Below are 16634 nucleotides of genomic sequence, written 5' to 3'. Positions count from 1 at the left end.
CATCAGTTCGTCATCATCGTCTGTGGTCGACATAGACCTCTTATTACATTCCCCATTTACTTAACCTTAATTAACGGCGCTTTGCTAGAAGTCTTAAAAAGGGTATACACTCACAGAACCTGCAAGCTAGATGACTAGACGTGCTTATAGATGTAGCCATAATCGATTGGACGAATTTTGAGCTGGTCTGCAAGCGGGTAAAGGCATCCTGATCGTGCTGATAAAGGTCCGGCTCGTGTAGAGCTCGTTGAGGAAGTATCCGAGTCCGCGTTAGGCTCGAGTGCACGCCCAGACTTTGGACCAAAACACCCTGTCCATCTAATTGTTGCCGAAGGCCAGCACCCCCAGGTATGCAAAATTAATAAGACTGCGAAACTCCAATACCAAAGCAAAAGCTAAAACAAGAAGTTGATCGCTATATTAATCATAATACAAACGTGTCCAAACTCCTGGGAGGCTCTACATACGATGCTTCTGTTACAAAGTACAAAGTAAAAGAATGGTTGAATGACTACACTCGCACAACAGCCCCTTCATGCTCCTAGGTGCACGGTAGAGTTTACCTGCATGGACAACGAGCAAAACAAGAGGGCTACCAATGATATTACCATACTTGAAAAGGACGGCTTCACGCGGCCCGTCTTATGAGGTAAAGTCATCTTTCTCGCATGGGTCTCTCCAACTTGCGAGCGAAACCATTTCTGGGTAGCTGATTTGAAATCATCTTAACCGACCTTAGTACAGACATAGATGTAGTGAACGTCAGGATTTCTGCCCAACAGTGTTTCCCCGGAGTTTCCTTCATTGTCCAAGGGAATGGGGTTTGTTAGCTCCCATAGATGGTCAGATTTTCCAACAAGCTTTTCTGCAGACATGTTAGAATGAATCTTAGACATACCGACATCATACCTCTCAAGAACACGGAAAACACTTTGCATGACGGAATTGATAACAAGGGTGACAAAGAGTCAATCGCCTGATGCAGACGAAAAACTATGCGTAATCCATTAGAAGCAGCTTAGAGCATATTATAGGGTTTGCACACCATGCAAGCAGTGACACGGCAATGCTCATTTCATGCAATCAACAGGCAAGTGAACAACCTTGTGAAAAATAATACGATCGATTCTAGGATGGGTAGGTTCAAAATTAAAAAACTTAAAAGTAGAGTAGGTTTCTAGTATTTGAAACCGAAAACTGAGTTGGGTCCCCTAGCAACTGGCCTGGAATTGATCACAATTGACGGGTTATGATACAAAATTGGGGATGGAACCGGTCAACACCATTTCCCCGACCGTGTACCCACAAACCAGCGGTGCCCTTGTGAAGCGGCATAGACTCGATTGACAAGGCCAATTTGGTTCAGTTTGAGTTTAACTGGCTCGATTGCTCGCTCCTAGTGTCAGAGGTCAGGAAAAAGGCCAATAGCAATGCTTTGAGAATCTGTATGCAGTATTTCCCTAAACAGAGAAGACTCCGTCGAATTTTGGGTAAGTAATAACAAGAGCCTCTTTTGACTGACCTATCACGTGAAGTTTTATTGTCCACGAGCCCGTCTCTTTCAACAAGTTCAACCGATATGTTGGAGCTCCATATGTAATCTGCAGCATCCATGAGAGTAATTATCAGCATATAATTCGCATGTAATCATGCTACTGGAAAGAAAATAAGAGACTATGAAAAGAAGCCTAGAGGAGTAAAAGTGATATCTTCAGTAAGGGATGTGCTTACTAGAATATAGACGCCCTTATCCTTGAGGACCCTATAGTTTGTCATCGACTGCTTCAATAATGGTGAAGAAATCAAGAAAAACACTGAACACATGCAAAACAGTCAAGCGTGTTTGTTTACTAAGTTCAGTATACCTCCCAACTTCCTCGAGCATCTTAGCAGCGTTTTGCCGAGAACTATGCCCACACTGCCCAAGAAACATCACAGTCAGTAATCAGCTTTGGCACTTAAAAGAAATGCACATGCTGCACTCACCAGTAAAGAGTCTAGTGTACCTGGAAAACCGCAAGAAACAAAATCAGCAGATGATTCGACTAACCTTATTGCCGATGCAATCAACGTACAGATCATATCGAAGGAAGTAACCGACGAAGTACCTTTATCAATCACGGTGTTGAAGGAACGTGAATCGAAGCCGCTCATCTCTCGAACATCCATTTTCATATCTACTATGTAATGAAGGAAAATATAGGTAAATTGTAGGCGAAACAAGCAGTTACACTCTCCTGTATCCTCCAGGGGACACGACCAGGCATTTCCTTCAACTAACTGAGTTTGAAAAAGTACAGGATGCATTCAATCTACTAAAGTTCACGCTGTGGAACAAAAAGGGTAGACGATAAATTTGGAAGCCGCCGTGAAAGATACATTTTAGCTGAGGCCGATTAGAGTACTTCTTCTGCATAGCTTCAATCACGACCGATGATATATCGATATTCACCACGTCCTCATAACCGTCATCCACCATACCCTCGCTAAATTCTGCAGGCACAATGTAGTCACAGAATAAACCATGACCCAGGTGGAATGCATCAATCGATTCGTCCTTGTTGCCATAACTATCGTGCCGTGCGGAATCTAAGTAAAGTATCTATATCCGTCCGACTCGAACACCGATATTGCTAATTATACGCGTCACACTTCTCAAACACAATCGCAATTTCACAAGATGCACATCAAGTGGTTCCCAGCACATGAAATCGCAGTCGGCATAACATAATGCAACATCGTATACGAACAATTACGCATCAATCCAAACATACATAAATTAAGCTCCATCCGAACACATTCATCGGCCCGCCACCTAAATTGCTCACAAAACAAATCCTCCGTGCGGAGGATCATTTCGCAGGTTTCTCGTCAAATGTCGTCTAAGAATCGAAACGGCATTCCTACGAGAGATCGCGATCAACTCCGCGCGCGCGCGTGAGGGAGGATTGCGTACCCGAGTTGCCGCATCCGACGACGAGGACGCGATCCTCGCGAGGAACGTAGAGATTGACGAGGGGCGCCAAGGAGCGGTACTTCTGGTACCAATCGAACGGTCCGGAATCGGTCTCGTACCGCCTGTCCCAGTACCACGGCTCGCCGTACGCCTGCGTCGCCGCCGACGCCGCCGCCTCCGCCGCCGCCGCCGCCGCCGTCGTCCCCATCGGGCGCTCGGGACTGATCTTGAGACGAAACTGCAGGTGATGCGAAATGCGCCGGTGTGGTGTGAAGAAAGCGAGCAAGAGAGAGCAGCTGCTGGTCGTTTTGTTACATGGTGGAGGGTTTGTTTGGAAATTCGAGACTGTTGGAGGGGTATTCTGGTCAATGCGTCTCGCGACACCGTCCGCGGCCTCCCGCGTGCGCGTAAGTTCTGGAATCTACTACTACCCAAAATTATTAATCATTTTTATACTCTTTTTTTTTGGTCAAAATACTTTTTTATTTAATTTAAATCTTGCAGTTTGCATGCTTTTTCGAAATTCTAAAAGCTTAAAGTTTTCACGTCTCATGTTGATTTTAGAAATTTCGAATAATATCATAAATTTTTTCGAGATAACCAAAATGGAATACCCAACAATGTCGAGGGAGGTCGTATTTTGCATATGTTCGCAGGGTCAGAGAACTTTGGTACAGTTCGAGCTATACTATCTCACACATTCGAGCGATATCAAACACGAGAGCTGTTACGGAGAGTCAGACATTTCTTAATTATCAGGATTGATAAATCATTTGTGTATTAACTTTACGAGTTGATCCTCTTTTAATGAACACATAAAAAAAAAGGGAACGAAGTATTTCAAGAAATCATCTGTCGATATCGAGACATTAAAATGACATACCAACCCCCTATTGACTATCATATATATATATATATATATTTCTTTTTTCTCATATTAGTTTATTATTATTATTATTTTTTGTTGTGATCTTCTATATACTTAAAACAAAATTATCGCAATGAAGAAAAATGACATAAACAATTCATCCATCATCCTCCGCTTCAAAAGTTTTCTCTGTGAAAATTTGGTGCTCGCGAGAGGGGGTTGCGCTTCCGTCTTCCGCCGAGGTCCGGCGGACTGCGTGACAGGTGCGCCGCCCATTTCACTACGGCTTCTCTAGTCGCGCGTTCTTCTTTTGTCGTGGTCACCGCGATTCGGTGTTCCGTTTCCGTGATCTGCGGGGGCGATTTCGTGTTCTTCTTAACCATACAGGGTTCTCTGAGCTTTGCACACCAAGTGTTTGTTTTAATGTTCGACAGAGATTCAGTATTTATCTTTTTTCTCTCATCATTCGTAACTCGTTCTAGCTCATGTTATCTGAGACTGAAAGACGATCGAGAAGATAACCCGACTGCCCAAAGATTCAAGACGCGTAGAGATCACTCCTTAGTTCATGATTGCGAGGAAGATAACTCTATTTGCTCTCGAAGATCGAAAAATATGCAGTTCGGTTCTACGGTCATGGTCTGAATTTGGAAAATTTGACGGGTGATGACGGTACTTCGACCAAACTGTGTTTAGAGAAATTGATAACGAAAAGTGCCATCATTCTTGTAGAGGACCAGCTATTAATGAGTTGCTTAGTTACCTCTACTCATTATGAAGCACATGTGAAAGGAATATAGCAAGGAGCGATTGGCTTAGAGTTTATGAGAAAGAGAATTGAAGTTTGGTTTCAATTGATTGGTTTCTTGTTATTTATGCTATTTCTGTATTCAAAAGCAATATTTGCTAAGAATTGGAGTTCGGGTTGTGTCAGAAATGAGTCGTTAAAGATTTGTTACGTAAAAATGGGTTAAGTTTAATCGGTCTAATTTTTTACTCACCCAAATCCTACCCGACCTACCCATATGACAGATTTACCACTAACTAATACCATAAATATATTTCGACATTGGATGTAACTTTTTTTGGTCGCTGTTTGCATTAGGGACTTTGTTGGTCAAGCATAGAAGAACCTTGCCAAGGGAGAGTTCTTGCTGGAGTCTTATAGGTTAAATCATCGCAAGCACTGAACTCCATAATCTCTTTTGCAATGACTCATGATGATTTGGGTATTGATGGATTGAATTTAAGCGACTCCTGCAACTCGGCCCCAATCTCCGAGGACACTCAACAAGGTGTTTCCGAGAATGACAGTGGCATTCAGATCACATGCTTCAGTGAAGTTGTCAACGATTCAACTCTTCATTTTCAAATAATCCGCCTCCAAAAGCAGGTTAGTTGAGAAACTCTCTCTCCTAGTGTTGCTTTTAGTCTTGCTTTACAGTGCTTTTGAGTGAGATGGTAAAGCTACATACGGCGATTTTATTGGAGGTTTAAACTGCATGTTTTTGGTTCAGCTTTTCACTTAGATGTTTTTTTGGGAATTTGTGCACTTGACATAGCCCGATCAATTTTGCTTTTGGATTGGCGAAACTTCCAACCATTCAATGTGCTGGACTTAGTTATTGATATGGTAATATAGAAAATCTGGTGCGAGGATTACTGGGAAAATGTGATTTTACAATCTCCATACCAGGGCACATCTATAATGGGGTACTTGGTGAAATAATGAGATGAATGTGGATTTCTTGTTTGATACTTCAGTAGTGCTCACTGATCAATCCATTGGATGCAATGTATTGGGAGTTTCTTAGACTTCTAGTCTGCAACATGCATGGTCTAGGAGATTTGTCTAAACTCTATGCGTGAGATTCTGTTTTTTCTACTGGGATCAGAAAGTGAAAAGGCAAACATATAATATCTCCATGTATCATCTGAACTTCAGTTGCAGTTTACATGCTGATGGAGCGACTTTTAGATTGATTTAATAATCAGCTTCAATGACTCTGATTGTTGTTTGCTAGTAGCATTTTATTGGAGCTCTCTGTTCATATGCTGTCTTATATCTGATCAAAGAGAAAAAAGAAGGTCCATCTTGTATTTGCTACACTGAAATGGAAGTTTAAGGTTTTCTGTCGGAGGCACGCCTATGAAGGCTTAATTTTTCTTCATCTGCAACAGTTGTTGGTGATATTACAGTACTGGCAACTTCATTGAGATTGATAATAATATACGTGAACTTTGTTTCCAATAGGATTTGCTACGAGTTGTAGCTGCTTCTCATTGCTCTTATTCATTGACCATTATGCCTTTCTTCATGACTGTAGATCTATGCATGGATAGGTTGTAACTCTTTGAAGCTGGGACGTCTCTATGCAGCTGCATCTACGCGACCTGTAAGATGCGGGGTACAGTTGTTGAATATATTTACCACACCTCTCGTGGACTGACAATTCCTCTGATTGCATACAGGCCAACCTTGTTAGTGTGACTTCTATACTCGGCGGAGCTTCTGATAATACAGGGTCTGGGATTGCTAGAAGATCAGGTAACAAACTTGTCTATCATATTTGTGACTAACCCTTTGCTCCATTGGGTAACATTTTTCGCTTCTCAGTCGTAAAGACGGGTCTCAACATCATCCTTGCTTGCAATATCCCGAAAAATAACCCCATGCTCGAGGTTGACTCTCTCTCTCTCTCTCTCTCTCTCTCTCTCGGGTGTGCGCTTGTTCATGCTGCTCCTGCTTTCAGCCCATACTTGCTGCTGGATTGGTGCTTTCCATTTGTGCTATTTCATATCTACATAAATATCCTTCCTTTTGGATTTTCAGGCAGATGCTGAGAGACTATTGATACAGAAGCTAGTCAGCCTGGGGTACAGAAGGCCTAAACCTGACGGGTCGTCTGTGTGATGATGTATTTACTTGCTGTTGCTCATTCAATTTCAGTGGGGATCGCACCGTGAGTGAAGTCTTTTTTTCTCCTTTTGTCTAGTTCTCTGGGGAAGTGCATACTCCAGCTTTTGTTTCTTAGTTATGGATGCCACTTAAATTACAAATTCTTCCTCATGATTGGAGCAATAGCACATACTATATTTACACTTGTATGTTTCCAAGGTTTTCCCTGCATTGTTGTGCTCAAAAGTGAGACTACTCATCATCATACAAGCTTCTTAACTTGCGGTCACTTCTAATTTAGATTTCCACGATGCTGTGTTCTTTGAATAATTTACTCTAGTAGATCATATGCTGGAGGCAAATGATGGGCGTGTAAAGCAGAGATCTCCTCTTTGAGAAGTTAGAACCATTAATCGGTCGAAGCGCAAAGGAACTATGCAGCACCTTCGTTTTATTGAATCACAGAATGTACAAATTTACATAATTTACAATGTCAAAGTGCTGAGAGAATCAGCAGGTTATTCCAGTTAATGGGATCCCCAGCATTCACTAAAAGGAAGGGGACCTGCAGGGAGACATTTGTACAGCTTAGCCAAAGGTCTTCTCACTGCTATAGCACATGTACAGGAAGCCATCATCATCCTTGAAAGACTGATAAATGATGTCCAGCCGACTTGCTGAAAAAAATGAAAGACAATTAACCCGATTAGCAGTTCTATCCAAATGCACTAGATAAAAAAGAATTGGAATGGAATGCACATTGTGCATGATTAAGACATTACCTGTTGGTGGCAAGGTGTTCTTGACAAATACAAATAGAGCTTTCCCCGGGGTCAAGTGCAGCCTGCTACTTAAAATGTGGATGAACTGACCTACGGACATGTCGCATGGGACGAGAAATCTACGCAACAAAAACGAGTAAAAAAGGATAGTAAGACAAGGTTGCGAACTTGCTGTGTGTCAGACATGAGAACGTGTATGTAGATTCTCTGTCCAAGCAGAAACTTAATGTTCTTGTATTAGAATCCGCCGATGCATCGTTCACCATTCCCAGAAAAGCATCCAATTCAGGAACACAAGGGAGACTAATCATGTAGATGACATGCTAATGCTTTTCTTTGCAAGTATTCAACAGACTTGACTTCAGACCTGGGAATAGTATCGAGCATGAAGGCTTAAAGAGGCAATAATTCTACTTGATGATGTACTCGTGAGTTTATAATCCCTTCGGCCTAACCCAATACAAATGTTAAACAAAGCTTGCCAGCTTATCTACAGTAAGGAAGCAAAGTCAAGCAGGGAGAATTACTTTTTCTTATCAATTTCCGGCAGATCGGTCCTCGAGTATCTTTCGATGATCACCTACAAGAAGAACCAGAGTTAACCCTCCCCCCGAAAAAAGGCATGACAATTGCGGCGGTCAAATCATCGGAAAAGCACAAGTACGAATACATTTGTTTTTTTTTGTTTTTAGGTTGGAGATATTACTATAACGGTTTCCTTCCTACAAACTACCAGTCGGTGGTCGGTGCAACGACAAGGAGCGACGCGATCCGTCGAACGTGCTTGGTTTATTCCTCTTCGCCCTCTTAAAGCTAATCGCATACCGGGCCGTTCCTAATGCACAAGACCCCGCATTTCTTCACGGCCGAGTCACCGCGACGTTACACACGTTAGAGTTTCACTTTCAGATGTCCAATCACAGCCATCCCATTTTATCACACGTTAGAGTTTCACTTCAGATGTCCAACCTCCTCCTTTTCATCCGAGTTCCAGCACCAAACGCATCCTAAACAACCCGACGAAGCAAATCATGACCTTAACCCCCCATCCCACTTCTCAAACAGTTCCAACAATCTCAATCAATCAGAACCCCGAAAGAACCCTTTTTGAAAAGTGTACCCTTTTAATTTCTTCCTTCCCCCCCGGTCAAATCAATCAGCGGGTGGGGGAAACCCGTTGACTTCCCCGACCGAAACCCGATCGCGCACGCAACCAGGAAAAGAAAGCAAAGCGAAAAGCACGAAGACATCTCGAGCATTCGAAACGAGCATTGCGACTTCACGATCGAAAACAGATCGCGCGACACGCGAAACGCGCCTTGACTTGCGGCGGAAGCCAAATTTCGCCGCGGCGCAAAATCGATCGGGAAGACTTACCGGAACTCGGTCGGGATACTTGACGACGATGCTCTTCGATTCCTCCAACCGCTTATCTGCTCCGCCCCCCGAGAAATCGGGAACACCCAAAAAAAAAAAAAAAAAAAAAAACGAAAAACAGAACTCGATGAGAATCGCGCAATTCACCGTCGAAAAATCAAGGAATTATTCACCGCGGAAAATCCACGGAACACGGAGAGGAAAATCAAAGGAAGCAAGAGAAGGAAGGGAGGGAGAGAGAGAGACGAACCGAAGGAGAACTCGTCCTTGAATGTCTTGGCAATCCCCATGCCGGCGGCGAAGGCGAAGGCGAAGGCGGAGACGGAGGCGGAGCTGGAAGTGGAGCTAGAGAGAGAGAGAGAGAGAGAGAGAGAGAGAGAGAGGAGGAAGTGCGAATGGCGAGCTAGAGAGAGAAGGCGGAGCTGTAGAGAGAGAAATGCAGGGAGAAGAAGGAGAAGGTGAAGAAGAAGATGAAGGAGATGAAGGAGGAGGAGACGTGCGAGAACAGAGGAAGGTTGGAACGCAAAAAATCGGTTGCGGGGGGGAGAGGGACAGCTCAAACTGCCGAAGACGAGCCTCGCGTGACGTGGCGGCGACAGCTCCCGCCTCCTCCCCGCCCACGAGCGTACTAAGCCGAAACGACGTCGCTCCTCCACGTTTCCAGTGTCGTTTTGACCCCGTGCGCATGGGAGTCGGTCGGAACGAAACGCAACGATGAGCTGGCGCGTTGAAGGAGAGGGAATATATGCGCGGATGTGCTTTAGAAGATTCCCCCCCCTGGCCCCGTCGTTGCGGGGAGGAGCTGGGCCTGGGCCCCTCCCTTCGGGGCCCATTCTCTTCGGGCTGCCGGGCCGCTCGGATGGGGGAGATGGAGCCCGAAGTGCTCGGTTCGGATGCGGCGGATCCTGGGCTCATGTCCCGAGTCTTGCTTGATGCGCGTGGGCGGCTTTTGCATCTGCTCCCGTCGAAACTATTAGTGTTGAATGGTTCGGACACTTCTAGCTTTACCAAAAAGAGTGCACGGTAAAAGAGGATCGAGTCGAGTATAGATTAAAGGTGAAGGTCCGTGTAGGTGCCTCCTTATTTGTGCCGTTACCCAAGTTCCTAAATGCAATTTCAAAGTGCCTTTTTTTTTTTTAATGCTATGGTTGCGATGGTTAAAAACCTTAAACAGAGTGCACCGATCCGAGAATATGAAGTGCACGTCTCTCTCTCTCTCTCTCTCGTTTGGGAATTATTGGTACGTACGTTAGTGACAAAGAACAAGAGACACGCGTGTGCATTGGAAGTGTGTGTAGGGTTCGATTCTTCGATGTACAATTCTATTCGTATTCGATTATTCCACTAGGAATTTCAGCTATCGTCTTATTTGATTAGCGAGATTAGTGAGACACGTACGGATTCTGCAATGGGCCTCCGGCGACCTGACAAAATCTCGGAATGCTAGAAACTCTAGCGGCCGAATAATAACTTCTAAGCGACCATTTGTCTCGGCGGCAAGAGACGATTCTTTTATTCGTCAGTGTCGTCACAACATCAATATGCGAAAAACATCGAACCGTCTCCAACCTTAACCAGCATAATGAAGTCTAGGTTCTTTCTTACATGATCCAAACATGTCACATAGTGCAAATTTCTAGTTACCGTGACACATTTACGGCATTCGAACTTATCAGCATCGTCGCAAAACTGCTTGCAAATAGGTACTCTCTCCAATTAGCAGCGACTTACTGCTTCGTCGGGTCTATCTTTCGCATGGTCGAGGACATGGGGATGTAAGACCTAAGCATGTTTTTAAAATATTTCATCTCGGTTCTCGTTTGGATCTCGGGATGTAAAACTCTCAAAGAGTATTTCCTCATTCTAGGGAATTCAAAGATATAGGAGAAATTGAGGGCGCAGAGTGTGTGAGTATCGATACGTTAAAATAAACAACATATCCGTAGAGCTCGCTGTCACTGTTGTTTACACAAAAAAATGACTAATTTTTTGTTATTATCAATGTACGAAAGACTTAGTCGACAAAATCGGATGCAATCATCAAAGAAGTAACTGCCAACGTAGTGTAATAAAACAACTGTCAACATAATGGAGTCGAATAAACCTAAAGAAAGTGGAGACAGCATAACCGTCGATAATCGTTTGTAACCTTTGTTGATAACTTCTGTTTGTAACCTCGGTTGCAACTTCCTCTTCTTGTAACCTCCGTTTGTAACCACTATTTGTAACATCTGTTAATAATCGTCGAGCATAAACTTTAAATAGACACATCGTATTCTTTGGAGAATCCCAACAAAATCAATCAAAATATTGTCTTTCAATTTTCTTAATTTTTCTGTATTGCACTTTATTTTTCAGTAGCTGTAGCTTTCCGATCCATGTCGTTGATGAGATTCCGTCATATATCTCTATCTTGGGTGTTGTGTCCTTGATTTACAGTGTTACATCTTTGCACGTTCTCAAATTTTGTCGTTAATTAAATTTCAACATGGTTTGTGTATGCGTGTTCCTATGAAAGTGGCTGTAGCTTCAAGCTTTGTCGTCGACCAAATCCCGGCACTGTCTGTACATACGATTCGATTCAAAGTAAAAGATTGTAGTTGTTTCCTGTCTGCCCGGATACTTTTTGTCTGGAATTATCACGGAATCCGTTTCCAAGCCGAAGAACGATATTCGGTGAAAGAATATTTCGCCGCGGGAGCAATTTCGACAAAACGGTATCGAACGGACAAGTCGAGGAAAACCGTGCGAGCGAGGCCCATCTTTCACACGGTCCAGAGCATGATGAGGTATCAACCCTCGATTCTATGGGGGAGACATGCCTTTCGACGAAGCATGTGGCACCGTCCGTCGCGTCAAGCGACAATGACCGCGCCATGTGATGGATGCCCCACACGAAGGCTTGTTCCTCAAGACACGAGAGTCCCAAGCACGTTGTCCTGTAGCTGCGTACGTATGCCAGATGAAGATGCAATTTGGGAGAGAGATCCACCGACACTTCTAACTAAAGCGAGATCGTTCAATCAAGATCCCAAAAATAAGGTCCGACGGGCATAAATTTTGGGGGGTCTTTCTTGGATCTTCACGTTACGAAGGCATTTTTCCGAATGAGGGCCCGTTTGTCAATTCGTCTCGAGCGCGAAACTTGTTTGCGTTACGAAGGCATTGGTTGAATTTTAGTGAGTTCATTTGTCTCGAGCATGAAACTTGTTCTTTGCGATGGGCCTCTGGCGGACTCGACGAAATTCCAGAGTACTAGAAGCTCCGGCGACTGGACAAGAACTCCTAGCAACTAATTATCTTGGTAGCAAGAGATGATTCTTTTATTCGCCGGCGCCGAAACAAGATACTATGGAACCGCCTCAAAACCTTACTCCGTATGACAAGGTGTCGGTCGAGACGCGTCGCGTCTAGACCTGCCAAACGGGTGGGTCGGGTCGGATTTGGGTCGGGTTGAAAATGGTCCGATCCAAATAGACCCATTTAACTCGTTTTGACTCATTTTTATTTGATGTAAATCTAATGACTCATATCCTACCCGACCCATACCCAGCTTATACCTGACCCATACCAAACTTATACCCGATTCGATCAATATTGCTAAAACACTTCCATATTTAACTAAATATAGGAAAACTTATACCCAAACTGAGATGAGAATGTGGAGTGAGCGAGCGCGAGAATGAGTGAGGGCAAGAGAGATGAGTTGAGTTTAAATCGGTTGTAAACCCATTTATGACTTTTTTACGATTCATTTATGATCTATTTAACACTCATATTATGTTTATACCCATTTATGATCATTTAGTGAATATAACTAATCAATTTATGACTCATTTATTGATATATTGGTTAAGAAACGAGTTTATGACCCATTTTGACTGATCTAGTCGGGTCCTACAAATTTGAATGGCGAGAGAGAGAGAGAGAGAGAGAGAGAGAGAGAGAGAGAGGAGGAGGAAGTGCGAATGGCGAGCTAGAGAGAGAAGGCGGAGCTGTAGAGAGAGAAATGCAGGGAGAAGAAGGAGAAGGTGAAGAAGATGAAGAAGAAGATGAAGGAGATGAACGAGGAGGAGACGTGCGGGGGGGGGAGAGGGACAGCTCAAACTGCCGAAGACGAGCCTCGCGTGACGTGGCGGCGACAGCTCACGCCTCCTCCCCCCCCCCCCCCCGCGCCCGCCCACGAGCCGTACCAAGCCGAAACGACGTCGCTCCTCCACGTTTCCAGTGTCGTTTTGACCCGTGCGCACGGGGAGTCGGTCGGGACGTTGAAGGAGAGGGAATATATGCGTGGATGTGCTTAGAAGATTCCCCCCCCCCCGTCGTTGCGGGGAGGAGCTCCTCCCCTCGGGGCCCATTCTCTTCGGGCCGCTCGGATGGGGGAGATGGAGCCCGAAGTGCTCGGTTCGGATGCGGCGGATCCTGGGCTCGTGTCCCGAGTCTTGCTCGATGCGCGTGAGTGGGGGGGGGGGGGGGGGCGGACTACTAGGGTTGAATGGTTCGGACACTTCTAGCTTTACCAAAAAGAATGCACGGTAAAAGAGGATCGAGTCGAGTATAGATTAAAGGCGAAGGTCCGTGTTGGTGCCGTCTTATTTGTGCCGTTACCCAAGTTTCGAAATGCAACTTCAAAGTGCTTTTTTTTCTTTTAATGCTATGGTTGCGAATATGCGATAGTTAAAAACCTTAAACGGAGTGCACCGATCCGAGAATATGGAGTGCACGTCTCTCTCTCTCTCGTTTGGGAATTATTGGTACATACGTTAGTGACAAAGAACGAGAGACGTGTGTGCATTGGACGTACGTGTAGGGCTCGATACTTCGATGTACAATTCTATTCGTATTCGATTATTCTACTAGGAATTTCAGCTACCGTCTAATCTAATTAGCGAGATTAGCAAGACACGTACGAATTCTGCCATAGGCCTCCGGCGACCTGACAAAATCTCGGAGCGCTAGAAGCTCTAGCGGCCGAATAGTAACTTCTAAGCGACCATTTGTCTCGGCGGCAAGAGATGATTCTTTTATTCGTCGGTGTCGTCACAACATCAATATGCGAAAAACATCGAACCGTCTCCAACCTTAACCAGCAGAACGAAGTCTGGGTTCTTTCTTACATGATCCAAACGTGTCACATCGTGCAAATTTCTAGTTACCACGACACATTTACGGCATTCGAACTTATCAGCATCATCGCAAAACTGCTTGCAAATTGGTACTCTGTCCAATTAGCAGACTTACTGCTTCGTCGGGTCTATCTTTCGCATGGTCGAGAACATGGGGAGGTAAGACCTAAGCATGTTTTTAAAATATTTTATCTTGGTTCTCGTTCGGATGTCGGGATGTAAAACTCTCAAGGGGTATTTTCTCATTCTAGGGAATTCAAAGATGTAGGAGAAATTGAGAGCGCAGAGTGTGTGAGTACCGATATGTTAAAATAAGGAACATATCCGTATAGCCCGCCGTCACTGTTGTTTACACCAAAAAATGACTAATTTTTTGTTATTATCGATGTACGAAAGACTTAGTCGACAAAATCGGATGCAATCATCAAAGAAGTAACTATCAACGTAGTGTAATAAAGCAACCGTCAACATAGTGGAGTCGAAGAAACCGTAAAGAAAGTGGAGACAACATAACCGTCGATAATCGTTTGTAGCATATCTGTTGATAACTTCTGTTTGTAACCTCCGTTGCAACTTCCTCCTCTTGTAACCTCCGTTTGTAACCTCAGTTTGCAACTGCTATTTGTAACCTCCGTTAATAATCGTCGACCATAAACTTTAAATAGCGACATCGTATTCTTTGGAGACCTCCGACAAAATCAATCAAAATATTGTCTTTCAATTTTCTTTATTTTTCAATAGCTGTAGCTTTCCGATCTGTGTCGTTGATGAGATTCCGTCGTATATTTCTACCATGGGTGTTGCGTCCTTGATTAAATTACGGTGTTACATCTTTGCACGTTTTCAAGCTTTGTCGTCAATTAAATTCCGATACGATTTGTGTATGGGCGATCTCATGAAAGTGACTGTATGTTCAAGCTTTGTTGTCGATCAAATCCCAGCACGGTCTATACGTACGATTCAGTTTGAAGTAAAAGATTGTAGTTGTTTCCGGTTTGCCCGGATACTTCCTATCTGGAATCTCCACGGAATCCGTTTCCTCTCGTTAAAAGCTGAAGAATGATATTCGGTGAAAGAATATTTCGTCGCGGGAGCAATTTCGACAAAACGGTATCGAACGGACAAGTCGAGGAAACCCGTGCGAGCGAGGCCCATCTTTCACACGGTCCAGAGCATGATGAGGTATCAACTCTCGATTCTATGGGGGAGACATGCCTTTTGACGAAGCATGTGGCACCGTCCGTCGCGTCAAGCGACAATGACCGCGCCATGTGATGGATGCCCCCCACACGAAGACTTGTTCCTCAAGACACGAGAGTCCCAAGCACGTTGTCCTGTAGCTGCGTACGTATGCCAGATGAAGATGCGATTTAGGAGAGAGATCCACCGACACTTCCAACTAAAGCGAGATCGTTCAATCAAGATCCCAAAAATAAGGTCCGACGGGCATAAATTTTGGGGGGTCTTTCTTGGATCTTCACGTTACGAAGGCATTTTTCCGAATGAGGGCCCGTTTGTCAATTCGTCTCGAGCGCGAAACTTGTTTGCGTTACGAAGGCATTGGTTGAATTTTAGTGAGTTCATTTGTCTCGAGCATGAAACTTGCTCGACTTGAACGAGAAAGTACAAAGTACAAAGTAAAAGAATGGTTGAATGACTACACTCACACAACAGGCCCCTTCATGCTCCTAGGTGCACGGTAGAGTTTACCTGCACGAACAACGAGCAAAACGAGAGGGCTACCAATGATATTACCATATACTTGAAAAGGACGACGGCTTCACGCGGCCCGCCTTATGAGGTAAAGTCATCTTGCGAGCGAAACCATTTCTGCGTAGCTGATTTGAAATCATCTTAACCGACCTTAGTACAGACATAGATGTAGTGAACGTCAGGATTTCTGCCCAACAGTGTTTCCGCCGAGCTTCCTTCATTGTCCAAAGTGAACGGGGTTCGTTAGCTCCCATAGATGGTCAGATTTTCCAACAAGCTTTTCTGCAGACATGTTAGAATGAATCTTAGATGTACCGACATCATACTTCTCAAGAACACGGAAAACGCTTTGCATGACGGAATTGATAACAAGGGTGACAAAGAGTCAATCGCCTGATGCAGACGAAACACTATGCGTAATCCATTAGAAGCAGCTTAGAGCATACTATAGGGTTTGCACACCATGCAAGCAGTGACACGGCAATGCTCATTTCATGCAATCAACAGGCAAGTGAACATCCTCGTGAAAAAATAATACGATCGATTCTAGGACGGGTAGGTTCAAAATTAGAAACTTAAAAGTAGAGTAGGTTTCTAGCATTTGAAACCGAAAACCGAGTTGGGTCCCCTAGCAACTGGCCCGGAATTGATCACAATTGACGGGTTACGATACAAAATTGGGGATGGAACCGGTCAATACCATTTCCCCGACCGTGTATCCACAACCCCGTGCACATGGGAGTCGGTCGGAACGAAACGCAATGATGAGCTGGTGCGTTGAAGGAGGGAATATATGCGCGGATGTGATTAGAAGATTCCCCCCCCGCCGCCCCCGTCGGTGCGAGGAGGAGCTGGGCCTGGGCCCCTCCCCTCGGGACCCATTCCCTTCGGGCCGCCGTGCCGCTCGGATGGG

General features: G+C 44.5%; 3 protein-coding genes across 4 annotated transcripts; 1 reads left to right on the top strand and 2 right to left on the bottom strand.

Annotated features, from left to right (window-relative positions):
* Positions 1 to 396: 396 nt before the first annotated feature.
* Positions 397 to 3260, bottom strand: LOC115690614 (uncharacterized). The gene is made up of 8 exons (XM_056312189.1): positions 2957 to 3260; positions 2380 to 2493; positions 2109 to 2177; positions 1987 to 2006; positions 1866 to 1918; positions 1732 to 1762; positions 1523 to 1601; positions 397 to 865 (listed from the first exon to the last, which is right to left on the bottom strand). The coding sequence occupies exons 1-8, from the start codon at positions 3162 to 3164 to the stop codon at positions 726 to 728; spliced, it is 714 nt and encodes a 237-aa protein (XP_056168164.1). The 5' UTR covers positions 3165 to 3260; the 3' UTR covers positions 397 to 725.
* A 667-nt stretch (positions 3261 to 3927) lies between these two features.
* Positions 3928 to 7002, top strand: LOC115690615 (uncharacterized). 2 transcript variants are annotated; one of them, XM_030617028.2, is made up of 6 exons: positions 3928 to 4087; positions 4930 to 5217; positions 6152 to 6220; positions 6297 to 6372; positions 6442 to 6506; positions 6658 to 7002. In XM_030617028.2, the coding sequence occupies exons 2-6, from the start codon at positions 5035 to 5037 to the stop codon at positions 6736 to 6738; spliced, it is 474 nt and encodes a 157-aa protein (XP_030472888.1). In that variant the 5' UTR covers positions 3928 to 4087; positions 4930 to 5034; the 3' UTR covers positions 6739 to 7002. The 2 variants fall into 2 exon arrangements, with proteins under 2 accessions (XP_030472888.1, XP_056168763.1); XM_056312788.1 differs by lacking the exon at positions 3928 to 4087 and adding an exon at positions 4119 to 4265.
* Positions 7003 to 7136: 134 nt separating this feature from the next.
* On the bottom strand, positions 7137 to 9274 carry LOC115690616 (autophagy-related protein 8i-like). The gene is made up of 5 exons (XM_030617029.2): positions 9133 to 9274; positions 8883 to 8938; positions 8033 to 8085; positions 7506 to 7624; positions 7137 to 7400 (listed from the first exon to the last, which is right to left on the bottom strand). Exons 1-5 carry the CDS (start codon positions 9170 to 9172, stop codon positions 7312 to 7314), a joined length of 357 nt encoding a protein of 118 aa, XP_030472889.1. The 5' UTR covers positions 9173 to 9274; the 3' UTR covers positions 7137 to 7311.
* Positions 9275 to 16634: the final 7360 nt, after the last annotated feature.

This window comes from Syzygium oleosum, unplaced genomic scaffold (genome assembly GCF_021117445.2).
Source record: "Syzygium oleosum isolate NSW1041296 unplaced genomic scaffold, Sole_v2.1 Sole_v2.06, whole genome shotgun sequence".
Lineage (NCBI taxonomy): Eukaryota > Viridiplantae > Streptophyta > Magnoliopsida > Myrtales > Myrtaceae > Syzygium > Syzygium oleosum.
Note: the sequence above shows the minus strand (reverse complement) of the source record. Positions and strands in the feature narration are given on the sequence as shown.

Excerpts from the sequence above, each read along its gene's own strand:
- LOC115690614 (XM_056312189.1), bottom strand. The coding sequence starts at position 3,164 with ATGGGGACGACGGCGGCGGCGGCGGCGGCGGAGGCGGCGGCGTCGGCG. Across the intron at positions 2,178-2,379 it reads TAATCGGCCTCAGCTAAAAT|ATATGAAAATGGATGTTCGA; the intron begins GTATCTTTCACG and ends ATTACATAGTAG. Across the intron at positions 1,602-1,731 it reads ATAAGGGCGTCTATATTCTA|ATTACATATGGAGCTCCAAC; the intron begins GTAAGCACATCC and ends TGGATGCTGCAG.
- LOC115690615 (XM_030617028.2), top strand. The coding sequence starts at position 5,035 with ATGACTCATGATGATTTGGGTATTGATGGATTGAATTTAAGCGACTCC. Across the intron at positions 5,218-6,151 it reads TAATCCGCCTCCAAAAGCAG|ATCTATGCATGGATAGGTTG; the intron begins GTTAGTTGAGAA and ends TCATGACTGTAG. Across the intron at positions 6,221-6,296 it reads CAGCTGCATCTACGCGACCT|GCCAACCTTGTTAGTGTGAC; the intron begins GTAAGATGCGGG and ends GATTGCATACAG.
- LOC115690616 (XM_030617029.2), bottom strand. The coding sequence starts at position 9,172 with ATGGGGATTGCCAAGACATTCAAGGACGAGTTCTCCTTCG. Across the intron at positions 7,625-8,032 it reads CCGGAAATTGATAAGAAAAA|ATTTCTCGTCCCATGCGACA; the intron begins GTAATTCTCCCT and ends TTTGTTGCGTAG. Across the intron at positions 7,401-7,505 it reads GAACACCTTGCCACCAACAG|CAAGTCGGCTGGACATCATT; the intron begins GTAATGTCTTAA and ends CATTTTTTTCAG.